The sequence below is a fragment of the Dasypus novemcinctus genome, chromosome 12 (genome assembly GCF_030445035.2).
Source record: "Dasypus novemcinctus isolate mDasNov1 chromosome 12, mDasNov1.1.hap2, whole genome shotgun sequence".
In the NCBI taxonomy this organism is placed as follows: Eukaryota; Metazoa; Chordata; class Mammalia; order Cingulata; family Dasypodidae; genus Dasypus; species Dasypus novemcinctus.
In genome coordinates, this window is record NC_080684.1 from 71,609,458 (window position 1) to 71,624,777 (window position 15,320).

Below are 15,320 nucleotides of genomic sequence, written 5' to 3' on the forward strand. Positions count from 1 at the left end.
AAAAATGTGCACTAAATATACTGCTAAAAGGACACTTGTTCATAGCGACAGCTGAAACAAGAAGGGAGAGTGTTGCCTTGTTTAAATGCAACTCAATCTTTTCACCACTCTGCACATGCCCATGAATGATTGCAAAAGTGTTATCAGTATTTATTTTGGGGTTACAAATAAATTTTAGCAAGTTGATAAATTCATAAACACAGAATCTGCAAATAATAAGGATTCACAGTATATAAAATATGTAATTATATGCAGTAATATTTAAAATGTGATAATGCAGTAGAAGAACTATGGGGAATACAAATTCTTTTCAAATTTTCTTTGATGCTTTATGTTCAACTTATAATTTAAAAATATCAACTGATGTATACCTAATGTAAATTTATACAATATACAGTGAAAAAAACTCTTAACAATATTATGGAAATACAGTTATTTCAAAATTATTATCCATGTAATAACAATTGTTAAATGGTTCAAAATAGACAATGCTTAGTGATACATTTTTTACATATTATTAGGGAAAAGATCTAATTTAAGAATTTATAGACAGAAATACAGAATATTATGCATCAATTGCCTGCTAAGTTAAATCATTAGGCAAAGAATTCATATTTATGAAAGTACCCCCTTTCCATTTGGAATAGAAAAGGAACTTTAAATGAAAAAATATTTACTATTAGGTCTCTCTCTCCTCTGACTTGAAGTAGGACATGCAGAGCTGCCATCCAGTGACCATGACCTAAGCAGTTTGGTCTCCCCAGGAGACCCGCCATGATGGAATCTCTTACCCTGCTCTTTTGCACCTGCTGTGCTATATGACATCTATCCAAGAAAATCAGCCAAATAAAAATTAATTCAGCATAAATCCAGGAAACCAAACACCATGATGGATGGAATCTTCCTCCCTAGGAGGATGTGATCATGCCTTATTTTATATGCACAGATGTGTGTGAATATAGCATCTCATCTTAAATAAGAAGGCTAATAAAATCCTCATCAGTGAGGTAAACTCTGTCTGCAATTTTTGTGCCTAATTACAAGCAGAAATTTTTGAAAGTGAGCCTTGCTCCCTGGTGCAACCTAACAACAACTGATATCTTATTCATCATAACTTCTTTAAAAAATGTTGCATTTTGAGGCAAATGTCTAAAAACTAGTCAAAAATTTGTCCAAAATATTTTATTAAGTCAGACATCAAATATTGCTCAAATAAGTGAAATTAATGCCCATTTAAATTAAAAGATAGGAACATCTTTAAAAACAATATATTTATCTATCTTCACTTTTTGTATTTATCAATCTTAACTTTTTGGACAAAAAAACTTGTAAAAAGTAGGTTTAAAAGTCCTTCTGGTTTCTGTCATCTACTTTTCTTCAACTTGGGAAACCAAACAAGACAAAACGTAAAATGAGTGAATATTTGTATTCTCTCCATAGGCAATTAGCACCTCAACAGAACTCAGAAAATAACCAATAAAACTCTAATAATGAAATAAATATTTTATTTGTATCATTTTTAAAAATATTCACTATTAGATCTCAGTCATTTTATATTATCAAAGTAGTAGTACATACCTAATTTAGTTTGTTGTTCCCAGGCTTGTTCAATAGTGTGAAGTTTTTCCTTGGTAATCTCCAGTTCCTTACTTATAGACTCAATTTGTTCTTTCAAAGATGTATTTTCACACTGAATAAGACAGAAACATCACTAAGAAACTAAGTTGTAATTCAGACCAATACCAGAGAAGTAACATAATCTTAACTTTACATAGTATTTTCTAATACTCAGAATCTATGTTTTTACAAAATGAGACGATCCCCCCAAATAATATCAGCATCATAAACCTCTACTGTGGTTATAGTCCTTCATAATATAAAATATTATTTAGGGGAGTGGATATAGCTCAAGCAGTTGCATGCCTGCTTCCCAAATACGAGGTCCTGGGTTCAATCTCTGGTACCTCCTAAGAACAAAAAACAAATGAAAAAATCAACCCAGGGGAACAATATAGCTCAGTGATTGGGTGCCAGCTTCCCACATACAAGATCCCAAGTTCAGTCCTCAGCACTAGTACTTCAAAAAAATAAAAAATAAAAAAATAAAAAATAAGCTATAAGAAAGGGATCATCAAAATCCTGAGTATCCAAAATGTGGCCCCAAACTTTTGAGGATTAGCTTCCACTATTAAAGCCAAGCTGGAAGCCAAGCTTCTACCATTTTGGCCAAGCTGGAGAACTCAATTTCATAATCTTCACAAACCAGTGCTTGCTTCTCTCATTTACATAAAGAGTTACTGAGCATATTCACAAGCCAATGGTGACAGGTGCTGGATGTTTATGGTGGAAAAAAAGTCCAAATCTGACCTTCACGGACCTTAGTATTTAGCATCTGTGTCTATGTGTGTGTGTCAGGGTTTTAGGGAGGGTGGAGAAGGTAAGCAGACAAGAAACACGTAAACAAATAAAAAATTCATAAAAAATGTGAAGATATAGAAGATAACAAGGCAGGATACTGACCCACAGAATAATAAAAAGAGGTGTGTATCTAGATATGGTGGTTAAGTGTTTTAACAAAGAGGTGGTATGTAAGCTGAAACCTGAGGTATGAGAAGCTGATTTTGAGAAGAAACAAGACATGAAAGAGTTGATTTACTGGCAAAAGCAGATGCCCTAAAAGCAGGAAAGCATTTGGAGTAGAATAGTATTTGGACATTTAGGAGGCCTGGAAAAAAGGAGGTCTAAAGCAGGGAAAGATTTGGAATATTAGAGTACCTGAGCATAGTGAGTAAAAATATGAGTAAAGAGTGGCAAATGATAGTTGGAGAGGTAATCGGAGGCCATACCAGGCAGGGCATAGTATATCAAGATAAGGAGCTAAAATCTAACTTAAGGTAATCATTTAAAAACTTTAAGTAGGAAAGTTTTAAACAACCAATCTTATAGACGTCCAGATGAGTGATGATGGTGGTTTAGAACAGGATTGTAGCAGAGAAGATGGAGAAAAGAGGAAACATATGAATTATACTTGGGAAATAAAGACTAAAGGGGAAAGGAATGACTAAAGAATAATTCTAAATAATGTGCCTTGACTATCTGGGTAGATAATAATATCTTATACTGAAACAGGAATGACTATGAGAGAAATACAACTCAGGAGTTCATTTTGAACATGTTAAATTTTAGATGATTGTGGCTGAAAGGGATAGTCTAGGGAAGTTAAAGTTAACTTAAAGACAGCTATAGGATGATCTAAGGACTATGTAATAAACTGATTTCGGTGGTAGATGACAATGTGGTTAACAATAAAAATACAAGAATATTCCTCTATTAGAAGATGTGAAAAATATAGTTTAACTTATAGACTATAAATTATATTAGTAACAGTAAGATTGTAATATTTTTGTAGCAATGGCAAAGAAGGTACCATATCAGTCCTAAAGGTCAAAAGGAAAAATAATATGGGATTTAATCTTATGAGATGAGAATATGGTGGAGCTTTTTTTTTTTTTTTCAGTTTCTTCATTAACAAGGAGACCTTGGTCATGTCATTTCATAATCAGTGTTCATTTATTCATCTTTTGGAACACTGGAGAAACAACTTGGTTTGTTTTTAGGATTAAATAATATAAATGTGCCCGGGTAGGATTTTTTAAAAGTAATGCTTCCATAATTTGTTAAGCTGTCCTTTGTCTATTATTTTACTTTTTAAAGTTGAAGTTTTAAAAACATAGTGAAATACAGTTACAACCTAGTCTAGATTCTGTACATAAATAAGAGGAAAAAGGAGAAGTAAGAGTGCTTTAAATATCTTTCTACCCTTTTTTTTTCTTCCTTATAGCCTCTTTTGAAAGATAATCCTGGGTTATCCAGAAAGCTCAAGCATGTGGAGAAATAACATGCAGACCACAGATACTTTGGTAAACAGTCCCAGCTGAGAATCTGCCTTTGAATTACTCCAGCCTGGATACCACAGTGAGTGAAGCTTCCAGATGATTCCAGTCCCCCATTGCTGAGTTACCCTTAGCTTTCAAGTTTTCCCAGCTAAGGGCCCAGGCACTGTAGAGCAACAGGGACAAGCCATCCTACTGTGCTCTATTTGAATTCTTGACCACTTTGAGCAGAATAAAATAGTTGTTTTAGAAACTAGGTTTTTCGGGTAGTTTTATTATGCTGCCAACAACTAAATAAATATTGTTGAACTGAAGTAATTTGCATATACATGCATATATGAAAACAAAAAGATTAAAATGTAAATTATATTAATTTTTAAAGTTTTAAATGATGGAATGCTAAGAACAATCACATTATTGATCATATTATTCCCATGACCAAAAACATTGCAAACCCAAGTTCTACGGATTACCCAACTTTCCCTCCCACTCCCACTCCAACATCACTGACCCCACTTATGGCTGCATCACCTTCACCCCCTTGACCAAAAGGGGAAAACATTAAATACAAAAGAGTTTTTATGGCTAAGAGATTTCAAAGTGAAGAGGGAAGTCATTTCAGAGATTACTCTTATGCATGTCTCAGGCAGACCTCACTAATTACCACAGTAAACCAAAACTCAAACAGGGATGCTCCCAAGGCCTCTAGAAATGTCCAGACAGAAGGCAAGGCACACAACCGCATGAAATCAGCACCTTGTCAGTGGGACTTATTCAGGAATATACAATAATCAGTTTACCAATGTAGCAGAGTTAAACTCATTTATAATTTCCCTACTCATGATTCTTCTATCCCTTTTATTTGAACCTATAATTAGCATTTTACCCATTAAATATATGTCCCAGAGACTTAAATCTTCAGTCTGGTCATATGCCTGTTGAGCCCTGAATCTCAGCCGAGTTCGCAGGCAACACCTACTCTCCAGTTCATCTGATTCACCCAAGGCAACTAAGAAATGATGATGACGGACAACTCCCACCCCGAAAAACAAAGATATCTATAACTATAAGCAAAACAGTTCCTTCCATCTGTCCCATAAGATCTAAGGCCCCTCCCAATCTGAAGCAGAGCAGGCAGCATCTTTCCAAAAGCCTCAAAACTGAGGCATTAACAAATGTGAGGGAGAAAAGCAACCACAGACCAAAGCAGACTTATTAGTATTGTAGTAATAGAAGAACTTGCAATGTTGATATAAAGATAGTGGTTACCAGAGGTTCAGAGGGGAGGGAGAGGGGAGAATAGGCAGAACATAGGCATTTTTAGGGCACTGAAATTGTTCAGCATGATTATGCAATGGCAGATTCAGGCCATTACACATTTTGTCAAAACCTACAAAACTGCACAGTACAAAATGTAAATCATACTGTAAATTATTAGCTATTGGCTAATAGCAATGCTTCAATATTGGTCCAGCAATGGTAACGAATATACCACACTAATGTAAGATGTTATTAAAAGGGGAAAATATGTGTGTGTGGGGGGTATATGGGAATCCCCTAGAATTAAGTTTATCTATGAGTTATATTCCAGTTAAATTTACTTAGACACAAACTTTAGATAATTAAAATCTGCAAAGTCTCCTAAAATACAAAGAACTGCTAAAAATCACAAGGTTCAAATATAACGCAAACTTACCTCAAAGTGTTCCAAGTTATTTGTTCTTTGAACAAGCATATTATCTTTCTGTAAGATGTCCCGGTATTTAGCTGTCAGTTCATTATATTGTTTATTGGCCAATTCTAGTTCAGACAGAGAGACACTATTATCTATAATTTTTTGGAGAGCTGCAATCTTGAAAATGGCCATTTCCTATGGAAATAAGGACACATTGAGCTATTTTTCAGGCATTTTTTTTCTGGCTAAGAACTAGTCACTTTGGGAAAGAAAAAAAATACAACTTCAAATACAACATTTTCAAGCCACTTAAATATTAAGATTTCCCACTTAAGGAAATTAAAAAAAAATAATATATAGCAATAAAATTAATTGCTTTCATATTACATTATTTTGAAAGTTTTAATCATAATGAAAGTGAATCAACCATTCCTTTTATAACTCCTCTCATAAAACTGATAATTAATTTGAGTAAAGAATAACAAACAACAGAAAATGTACCATTCAGTTTGGCAGTGTGAGATTTCACGAACCCCAATAAAAGAGAAAAAGATAATCTTTTTAAGCTAATCTATGATACCCTTTGATTGCATTAAATTCAGTTGAAGGTCCTTTGATTATATTACTTGATAAGATCAATTTAGGACTTCTAATTGGACTGCATCAGTGAGGGATAAGCCAGCTTGGGTCTCTGTCCTCTGGCTGGGTTTGAAAAAATGGATACACAGAAAAAGAGACACTCAGGAAAAGGGAGCTGCCAAAATTAAGCTTGCCATGTGAGAGAGAGGACTCCATTTTTGTCAATAGCTGAGTCGCATGGAGAGAAGCTCCCAAGAGACCCAAAGAACTAAGGCCCAGGGAGAGATAAGCCATATGCCTGATAGCTCAAAACAGAACTCAAGAAGAAAGCAGAGCAGTAGAGACTCATAGAGGAGGCCCAGAAAGAGACAAGCCCTATACCTAGTTGCCCAAAGCTAAGCTTTGGGGCATGATGGTAGATTCTGGAAGGGAAGGCAGAGACCTTGGCAGAGATCAGCTACCATCTTGCTTCACCATGTGGCAGCTGACTTTGATGAGAAAGCACCTCTGATGGTGCCCCAATATGGACATTTCACAGCCTCAGAACTGTAAGTTTTTACCCTAAGTAAATCCCCTTTATAGAAGCCAGCCCATTGATTTCCATTCTAGATGGAGATCACAGAACTCAACAATAAAAGAGCAAGCAATCCAATTTAAAAATGGGCAAAAGATTTAAATAGACATTTCTCCAAAGAAGAAATACAAATGGCCAAAGAGCACATGAAAAAATGTTCCATATCATTAACTATTAGAGAAACATAAATCAAAATGACATGAGATATCATCTCACACCACTTAGAATGGCCATAATTAAAAAAACAGGAAACAGTAAGTGCTGGAGAGGATATGGAGAAATAGAAACACTGCTTCACTGTTGGTGGGATTGTAAAATGGTGCAGCCTCCAGGGAAGAGAGTTTGGCAGTTCCTCAGGAAGCTAAATATAGAACTGCCATATGATCAAGCAATTCCTTTATTAGGAATATATCCAGAAAAACTGGAAACTGTGACATGAACAGACATCTGCACACTGATGTTCATAGTGGCATTATTTACAATTGCCAAAAGACAGAAACAACCCAAGCATCCATCAATCAATGAATGGATAAACAAAATGTGGTATATACATGTGATGGAATACTATGATGCAGTAAAAAGAAATGAAATTGGGACACATATGATAACATGGATGAATCTTGAAGACACTATGCTAAGTGAAGTAAGCCAGACACAAAAGGACAAATATTGCATGGTCTCTTTAATATGAACTAAATACAATACAAAGAATAAATGCATGGAGTTAAAACTTAGGGTACTGCAGCATAGCCAAAAACCTAGATAAAATCCGGTTAAGAGTATGGGACATTCAGAGCTGAAATGGAGCATGCAGCCTCAAATGCACACACACACACACACTTATGTGTACATGTTGTACATGTTGTTTTGAACTGGAAAGTTTTATCTATTGACTGTGATGACCACTTCTTGCTAAGCTTTTCCAAATCCTCTAAACAATAGGGGAATCTGTAACACTTTTTGCCCTGGGGCTCTGCATCTGAGGCTCTGTGCCGAGTTGAAAAATATGTTTTGGATTATCTTCCTCACCCCTAGGTGCTATGATTTCACCCAAGTCCGATGATAGCAAGGCCCAGGGACCACCTCCTCTCCAGGCAGATTTAGTGTTATGCCTTGTCAATCAACCAGGCCCAATCGACAAACTAGTGTTAATTGCTTCAGAAGGGTGTCTGTCCAGAAGGACTCATGTCAGTCAGTTTTAGGTAAGGACATACTAGAATCAGGCACTCCATGGTCCAAAAGAGAGATGGACAGCCTCACACAACTATGTCTCAGGTTAGGCAAACAACATGCCTATAAGGTACATGCAGGCCTGTATACCATTCCTGTGACCAGAGACATCCACAATCCAGTGTGCCCCTACCTGGGAAACAGCAGTCATGCAAAATTCAAAAATTAAAAATCAATAGCTTAAGATAAATGCAAAAATACAATTATATTTTAGATTCTGAAAACTTGATACCCTTATCTACTCCTTATCCCCTGTAAAATGTGTTAAAACCATAGATCAGCAAGTTGTGCTGATCCATTTCTCCACCTACAGGTAGTTTTATCTAATATTTGCACTTCTATTAGGACAAAGTCTTGTTGGGTAACACTTATTTTTTCTCACCCCAAAGCAGAGAACAGAAGTTGTAAGTACCCCATATACTCTCCACCATATTAACATTTAAGATACAGGCAATACCTACAGCTTTTTATTACCCTGGAGTAAAAAATAAGGGGCTATGGCCACTAACTTGGAAGGGAATTTAAACTTCTGCCCATCTCACAGACACATACACTTACAAGTTATTCAATGGTCAGGGCAGGATGTTCAAGGTTTTGGAAATACCACATCAAGTGTACCTACTCTGACTATAGGTCAGTTATTGATCCCTGAGGCTGTTGATGGCAGAGTTCCTATAACACCAGAAACAGACCAAATAAACAGATAACAGGGGCTTTTTTCTCTCTCTTCCAGGTAGTAGTGAAGTTCGTACATAATTCATGCTCCATTGTGGTTTTATAGAGGTCATAGGTACTGGTAAGGTCATTACAATATTTGAGGATATTGAGAAAACTGTATGTGAGGATGAATATTATCCTGAAGTTTATTGGGATGTATGTGATCCAAATTGGCAGAACATGCTCTCAAGTTGTAACTGTATTTTGCACCCTGCCAATAGGCCCTACTTTGGAATGTATGCTCCCCAGTGTGAATGAGTTAGACTCATTTGTGGTTTCCTACACATGGCTCCTCTGCCTCTTTTATTTGGGCCTATACTTACTAGTAGACTTGATAGGTGCATGTCAAAGAGACTTAAATCTTTGGGCTGTCCTTGTGCCAGGTGGACCCTAAATCTCAAAAGAATTCCAGAACCTACTCTCCAGTTCTTTGGAATCACCCAGGACAAGTATCAAGGAGATGATGATGGACCACATCCATCCCAAGGAACAGAGAGAGTCTGCAACTGCAAACTAGTTAGTCCCATTCATCAGCTTCATGGGATCTAAGCACCTCCCAAATAGTGGTGGGTGAGCATCACCATTCCAGGATCTCCAGGATTGGGGAATAAACGAAGGACTATAGAAGATTTGTGGAATGGACTGTGACTAACAACAATACTGTAATATTCTTGCATCTGTGCCAAAAATATCCTGTTGGATAATGAGGGAGTATGGAAAAAGTGTGCCAAATGTACACAATGCCAAGGTTAGTGGTAGTAGTCTGAGGATATTATCTCATAATCTGTAACAAATGTTCCACTATGGTATGGTGTGCTGGTGAAGGGGTATTGTATGGGAATTTTAAACATGTGCATGATTGATTTTCAAGTTCACAACTTCTGTAATAAAAATATATTAAAAAAAAAAATAATAGGGTGGGTTGGGGAAAAAATATGCCAAACCTAAGAGATGGACTATAGTTAGTAGTAATATTTTGATGATATTCTTTCATAATCTGTAACAAATGATTCACAACAATGCTTGGTGTTGGTCAGGTGGGGGGTTGAGATGATGTATGGAATCCCCTGTATGATGTTATGCAAATTTGTTTTGTAAGTTCACAACTTACATTCATGTATGAATGATATACTTCAAACAAACTTAAAAATTTTTTTTAAAAAGCCAATCCATTCTGGTACTTTACATTGGCAGCCTTTTGACAAACTAAAACATAACAAATTTTGACCACATAACCAGTTACAGAAACAAGGACTGTAATGCTCATGAATATTTCTTCATTATTTTATTATGTGTGTGTTTATATGTATACATAAAACCACTATCTTTGTTTTCTTCCCTTATCCCTTATATAACTGTATTAGTTTCATGTCATAGTATTTAAGGACATAAAGTTTAAGAATGATTACCCAAGGACTTGCACCCTATTCTGGAGGGATTTAGTGTATTTCTGGTTGCACAGAGGTGAGGTGAATATTGTTAGGCAAAAAATAATATATGTCTGTTCTTATTTTTAGTTAGAGATTAAGTATGGTTTCTGGTGATGTGTTTGGCTGCCAAGTTGACAAGGGGTGAACTGAGATGGTTAGGCTAATATATCTATTGGACTAAGGACAATGCTCAAAATTTACTGTGGTGATGTTGACTGTACAACTCTGTGATGAAACTGAGACCCACTGAGGGTATATTTAGGAAAGAAAGTTCAAAACATGGGACTGTATACACAGTGAACCATGTGGAGGAATATGGATTGTAGTTAACAGTACAAATGTAATAGCATTCTTTCATGAAGAAATACACCAAATGTAAGCTACGTAAAATAGTTAGTAGTAATATTTTAATGATACTCTTTCATAATCTGTAACAAATGTCCCACAACAATACAAGGGGTTGGTGAAAAAGTGACGTTTGTGAATTCTGCATATCATGCATGACTGTTTTGTAAGCTCACAACTTCTATTATATATATATATAAAAGATGATGGTAAGGAACCCAAGTTCATTTTAATTTACTTCAATTTTTTAAAATATAATCCTGGCTAAATTTAGACATATAAACTTATGTGCTTATAAACACACAAATTTAAACATATAAACACTTATGTGCTTAAAAATAACCTGTATAAGATCAGATGTAATGCAAGTTGCAAAAGAGTATATACGGCATGTAACCTTTTGTGTCTTTGTTTATAAATATAAAATGAGATAAAGGTGGATGGAAGTAAGATTTCCGTTACTGTATCTTTTGAGCATATAAAGTTTTATATATTCAAATTCAACAAAAAGGAAAAAGATAATCCTGAAATTTAAAACAAATGGAAACAAGCTTAATCCTATATCATATGTATAGCATAACTATATCAAAGAAAAAGTATTTCAAGTAAATTTGGAATATAATACTTTGCTTATTCATCCTTAGTGAGATATATTCTAAAGAAAATAAGAATAGTAAAGAAATTTTAAACTACATTCACAGCATTGTTGCAGTTGTTTTTCATACCACTACAGGGATTATTCTTTTGAAATTAAAGTATAATATTGTAGAATAAACAAATAATTATTTTAATATTTTAATATTCAAGATTATAAGTGTAAGAAAAAAGGACAAGTAAAAAATTGATGGTTATTAAACATCTCATAATAGTTACTTACCATTTAATGTTAAATATTATTTGGAAATAACAGTATGAACACATAATTAGAAGTATATAATTTTCCTGTCCACTGATAGGGTCTAGAGGCAATGACACCCCAAAAGTAATGACACCTAATGACAAGATTTTGGTGTCTAAACATTCTCCTCACTAAAAAAAACTAGGGCTATTTAGAGAAAAGGTTTATTCAAGTTTGGTCAGGAATTATAGATTAGGACATATTGTACTAGAACACAGTGAAGCTTGTTTTAAAGACTAATGGATTCTTGTCAAAAGGACACCAGAGTCAGTTTAAAGGGCTCCCACTGTCTAAAGCTAAGACAAAAAAATACTTCAATTGATTGAGAAATATACTGCGTGTTTAAGTCTGTGAGTCTGTTATGATACATAAAAAAGAGAAAGCCTGGGGTGAAAATCAGGTAGAAGCAGAGTAAACCAACTCTGTATTCTGAAAACTGGTAATTAAGAGGAAAGAATGAAGCATTTATCTTATCTTTCTAGTGTGAACTATATTTTAAGATAACCAAATACACCAGGCTAATGAGGGAGAGTTCTATTAATATTATTTTTTAACAAAAGAATGCCTGCTACTACATGTAGAAAGAATATCATAGAAAATTATGATTTTGTAATTCCTAATGAAACGAGTGAGGCAGTCATCAATCACCAATACATGCTAAAGTCATCAGTAGGACAGATGAAGAACTGGCTATTTGCCTGGTACCAAGATATCACCAAAGAGTTGACTAGAACACTTAATAAAAGAGAAATATAGCTGTCTCCCTCTTAACACAGTGATTAATCATGAAATGAGGAACAATCAGACACTATGTCTCCTGAAGTGATGCAATATCAAGTACAGTACATCATTCATCAAATGCTCTTGCCAAAAATATTTAAATTGAATCTAATCAAAGCTTCAGAATACAAGGGATACAGGAACAAATTAAATGACACAAGGAAACAAATTATCAAGTTAACGTTTGCAGGAAAAAAAAGGCAGGAGAAATTCTATAATAAAAAGAATTTTATTGACTTAATCCTGGGACAACTCAGAAAATATGAATATAGTCTGGGCATTAAATAATATTAAGAAATCATTTTTAATTGTTAGGTATGATAAAGGTATTACTATGGTTATATAAAAAAAGTCTTTTTTTTAAAGAGGTGAACATAATGTACTCAAGGGAGAAATATCTGCAATTTAAAATTCCCACAAAAAACAAGTGAATTAAGCAAAATGTTATCTTTCAATCCAGGTGATGGGTATTCACGACACTATCCTCTCTTCTGTTCTGGATATTTAAAAGCTTTCATAATTAGAGTTGAAAAAAAAAAATCAGACCTACCTTAAATCTTTGTAAACATCCAATTTTTTCACAAACTTCTGCCTCCATTGATATCAATTCATTCTTTTGTTTCCCATTTTCTTTTCTTAGTTGCCGCTCCATTTCTACTAAAGTTGTATATTGCCTTATAAGTGACTTTTCGTTCACTTGCAAGACAGTGATTTTTCTACTGTTCTCTGAAAGTGTTTTTTTCATTTCATCTGAATCCATCTGAAGAGCATTAAGCAAATTCTGCACAAAGATAAATTTATATTACTTGTTGAATATAGCTATCCTAGTTTGTACAGGACTGTATAATGATCTTAAAAGTGTTTCACTTACATCATATTCTTTTACTTTTATAGCATCCTGTTGGATTTGATCCTCAAATTTTCTCTTTTCCTCTTTCATTGCTTCAAAGTCTGTTTTCCAGGTTTCCTTTTCACTTAAAAAAGTTAAAATAACAATAGAGTAGCCCTACTAAAATGTTTTAACTACAGGAAGAGATAGTTCTAGATTATGGAAATTTAAAGTTTTCTTAAAACAACAGAAACATCATAGCTATTAAGCATCTGATAGAATGACACAAGAAGTCAAAATTCTATTCAAAAAAAGGCTTAACCAAAAATAATAAAAAAATTTTTAATTAATGCAAGGTAGCAAAATTATTCTATCAAATTATTCCCATTCATCCCTGATTCATCATTCTAAAAATAATGTAACAATTGAAGATGAATCTTGTATATATTTTATTAAAAATGGAAAAAGATTAGGAAAAGAATCAGACTAATTCTGGAAATTAAGTCACAACAATCTAGCTCTACTCTTAGTAGTATTAAATGTTTGTAAAATATCAGGACGCAAACAAAATTAGAAATCATTAGACTTAAAGAGTGTGTGGGAGACACCACTACCTACTCAACAGACACTTTACAATCATCTTTAATCTGCCTGGCATAAAGTAATTAGGGTGGCATCATTCTTCTTGCCACTGAATAGTTCAGACTTGGACAGGTATCTAATTCTAGCTAATTATATTTGAGTCAAAGTCTGTCAGATGCCTCTGGAAAACTGTTTACCTTTAAGTAAGAGGTTATGTTGGGGGGAAATGTCTCTCTTCTTCAGTGGACACTGAATTGCATATTGCCTTGAACTGCAGTCATTTTACAACCACAGTAGGAAATAATGACAAGCCCTAGCTCTGAACTACCCTATAAGCACCCTTAATAATGCACCAGTTTGAGTTTCTATTTAGGTCAGTTAATAATCACCCTTACTGCTTAAATCATCTTTTGTCAGATATTCTATTGATACGAATGAAATGTCATAATTTTTAAAGGCAGAGTCTCAAAAAAATAAGAAACATTATTCTTCTATGAAAAATATGAATAATGATGATGGTGATGATAATGATGAATGATACTGACACCAATAGCTGACATGATGTGGGGTGGTTGTCCCCTGAGTTGTGTAATTTTACTACCAAACTAGAAAATAATAGCCTTTTCCAATGGCAGCGCTTTCACCACTCCTAGCTCCTAAAGGACGGCTATGGACTTGTTGCCATGTTTGCCATATTTAACATATGGCCATATTTGCCCCATAACTGGAATGGATCACGCATGTGGGGACTGCTGTATATTCCCGCCATCCGATATGACTCATTACCCCATACTCCTAGTAATTGGGAAATGATCAAGGCTAGATATAGAGCAAAGTACACCCCTGGTGGTTCTACCCATTGGCTGTTTTTGTGCTAGGTGGTGCTGCAATTGTCACCAAAAAAACACATTACCTGCTTTAGCCAGTCACACTGATCAGGACCTTAATGACTCCAAAGTAGCAATTTCCTTACTAAACGAAGAAACTACCCAACTACGAAAGCTAGTTTTACAAAATAGGATGGCTTTAGATATTCTCACTGCAGCACGAGGTGGGACCTGTACCCTCATTAATGTTCATTGTTGTGTATATTCCTGAGCACTCCCATATTTCACAAGCTTTAAATTATATGCATGAGCACATACAGCACATAAATAAATCAGCACTGATCCCCTATCTAATTGGTTTAATGTCCTTTCTTGGCCCTGGTGTCATGTAATTATAGACCTACTAGCTTTTGTTGGAGGACTCCTATTTTCTGTTGTCCTTTATATTGTTGCTGTGGAACATGGATGCAGTGCTTGTGCTATAGTCAACATAGGCTGCTGTGTGGGTGTGGGTTGTGGGGACCCAGGGCCCTGGCTCCCCATAAGCCCACAGCACGTAGCCACCTATGTGACCCGGACACAAAGTAAAGGTTAATAACCCTCATAGGGGAAATAATGCATAGATGGTATTACAAACCACAATCACAGAGCAGTAAACTTCCTTCCCACGTACACCGTGATAACATCACCAGACCCTGTACGTATATGTCACCAGACTGTAGCAGAAACTCTGGTCTCACACCCTATGGAACGTTGTTCTGAAACCCTTATGTTACCCCTCATTTTCCCACCTCTTTGTGGCACACGCTAATTTCATTCTCTTGACTGCTGCCACCAGAGCCTCTCCTGTCCATAAGTCGAAGTAAAGCTTATGTCTGACTCAGGGCCTGGTGCATTCCAGTTGGTCTTGAGGCTGCCCCAACTCGTGCCCTTCAGGAGTTGGGTTGGAACAGATGCCATT

The 15,320-nt window shown here is 35.2% G+C and overlaps 1 protein-coding gene across 4 annotated transcripts in view; it reads right to left on the minus strand.

Moving 5' to 3' along the window:
* CEP290 (centrosomal protein 290) overlaps window positions 1-15,320 on the minus strand; it is a 95,495-nt gene that overhangs the window by 46,292 nt on the left and 33,883 nt on the right. For all 4 annotated transcript variants that reach the window (XM_058308517.2, XM_058308518.1, XM_071218998.1 and 1 more), the window contains exons 23-26: window positions 12,993-13,095; window positions 12,672-12,902; window positions 5,590-5,763; window positions 1,579-1,690 (exon numbers count right to left, since the gene is read on the minus strand). In XM_058308517.2, coding sequence (XP_058164500.1) covers window positions 1,579-1,690; window positions 5,590-5,763; window positions 12,672-12,902; window positions 12,993-13,095 — 620 coding nt within the window. The remainder of the gene's footprint in view (window positions 1-1,578; window positions 1,691-5,589; window positions 5,764-12,671; window positions 12,903-12,992; window positions 13,096-15,320) is intronic.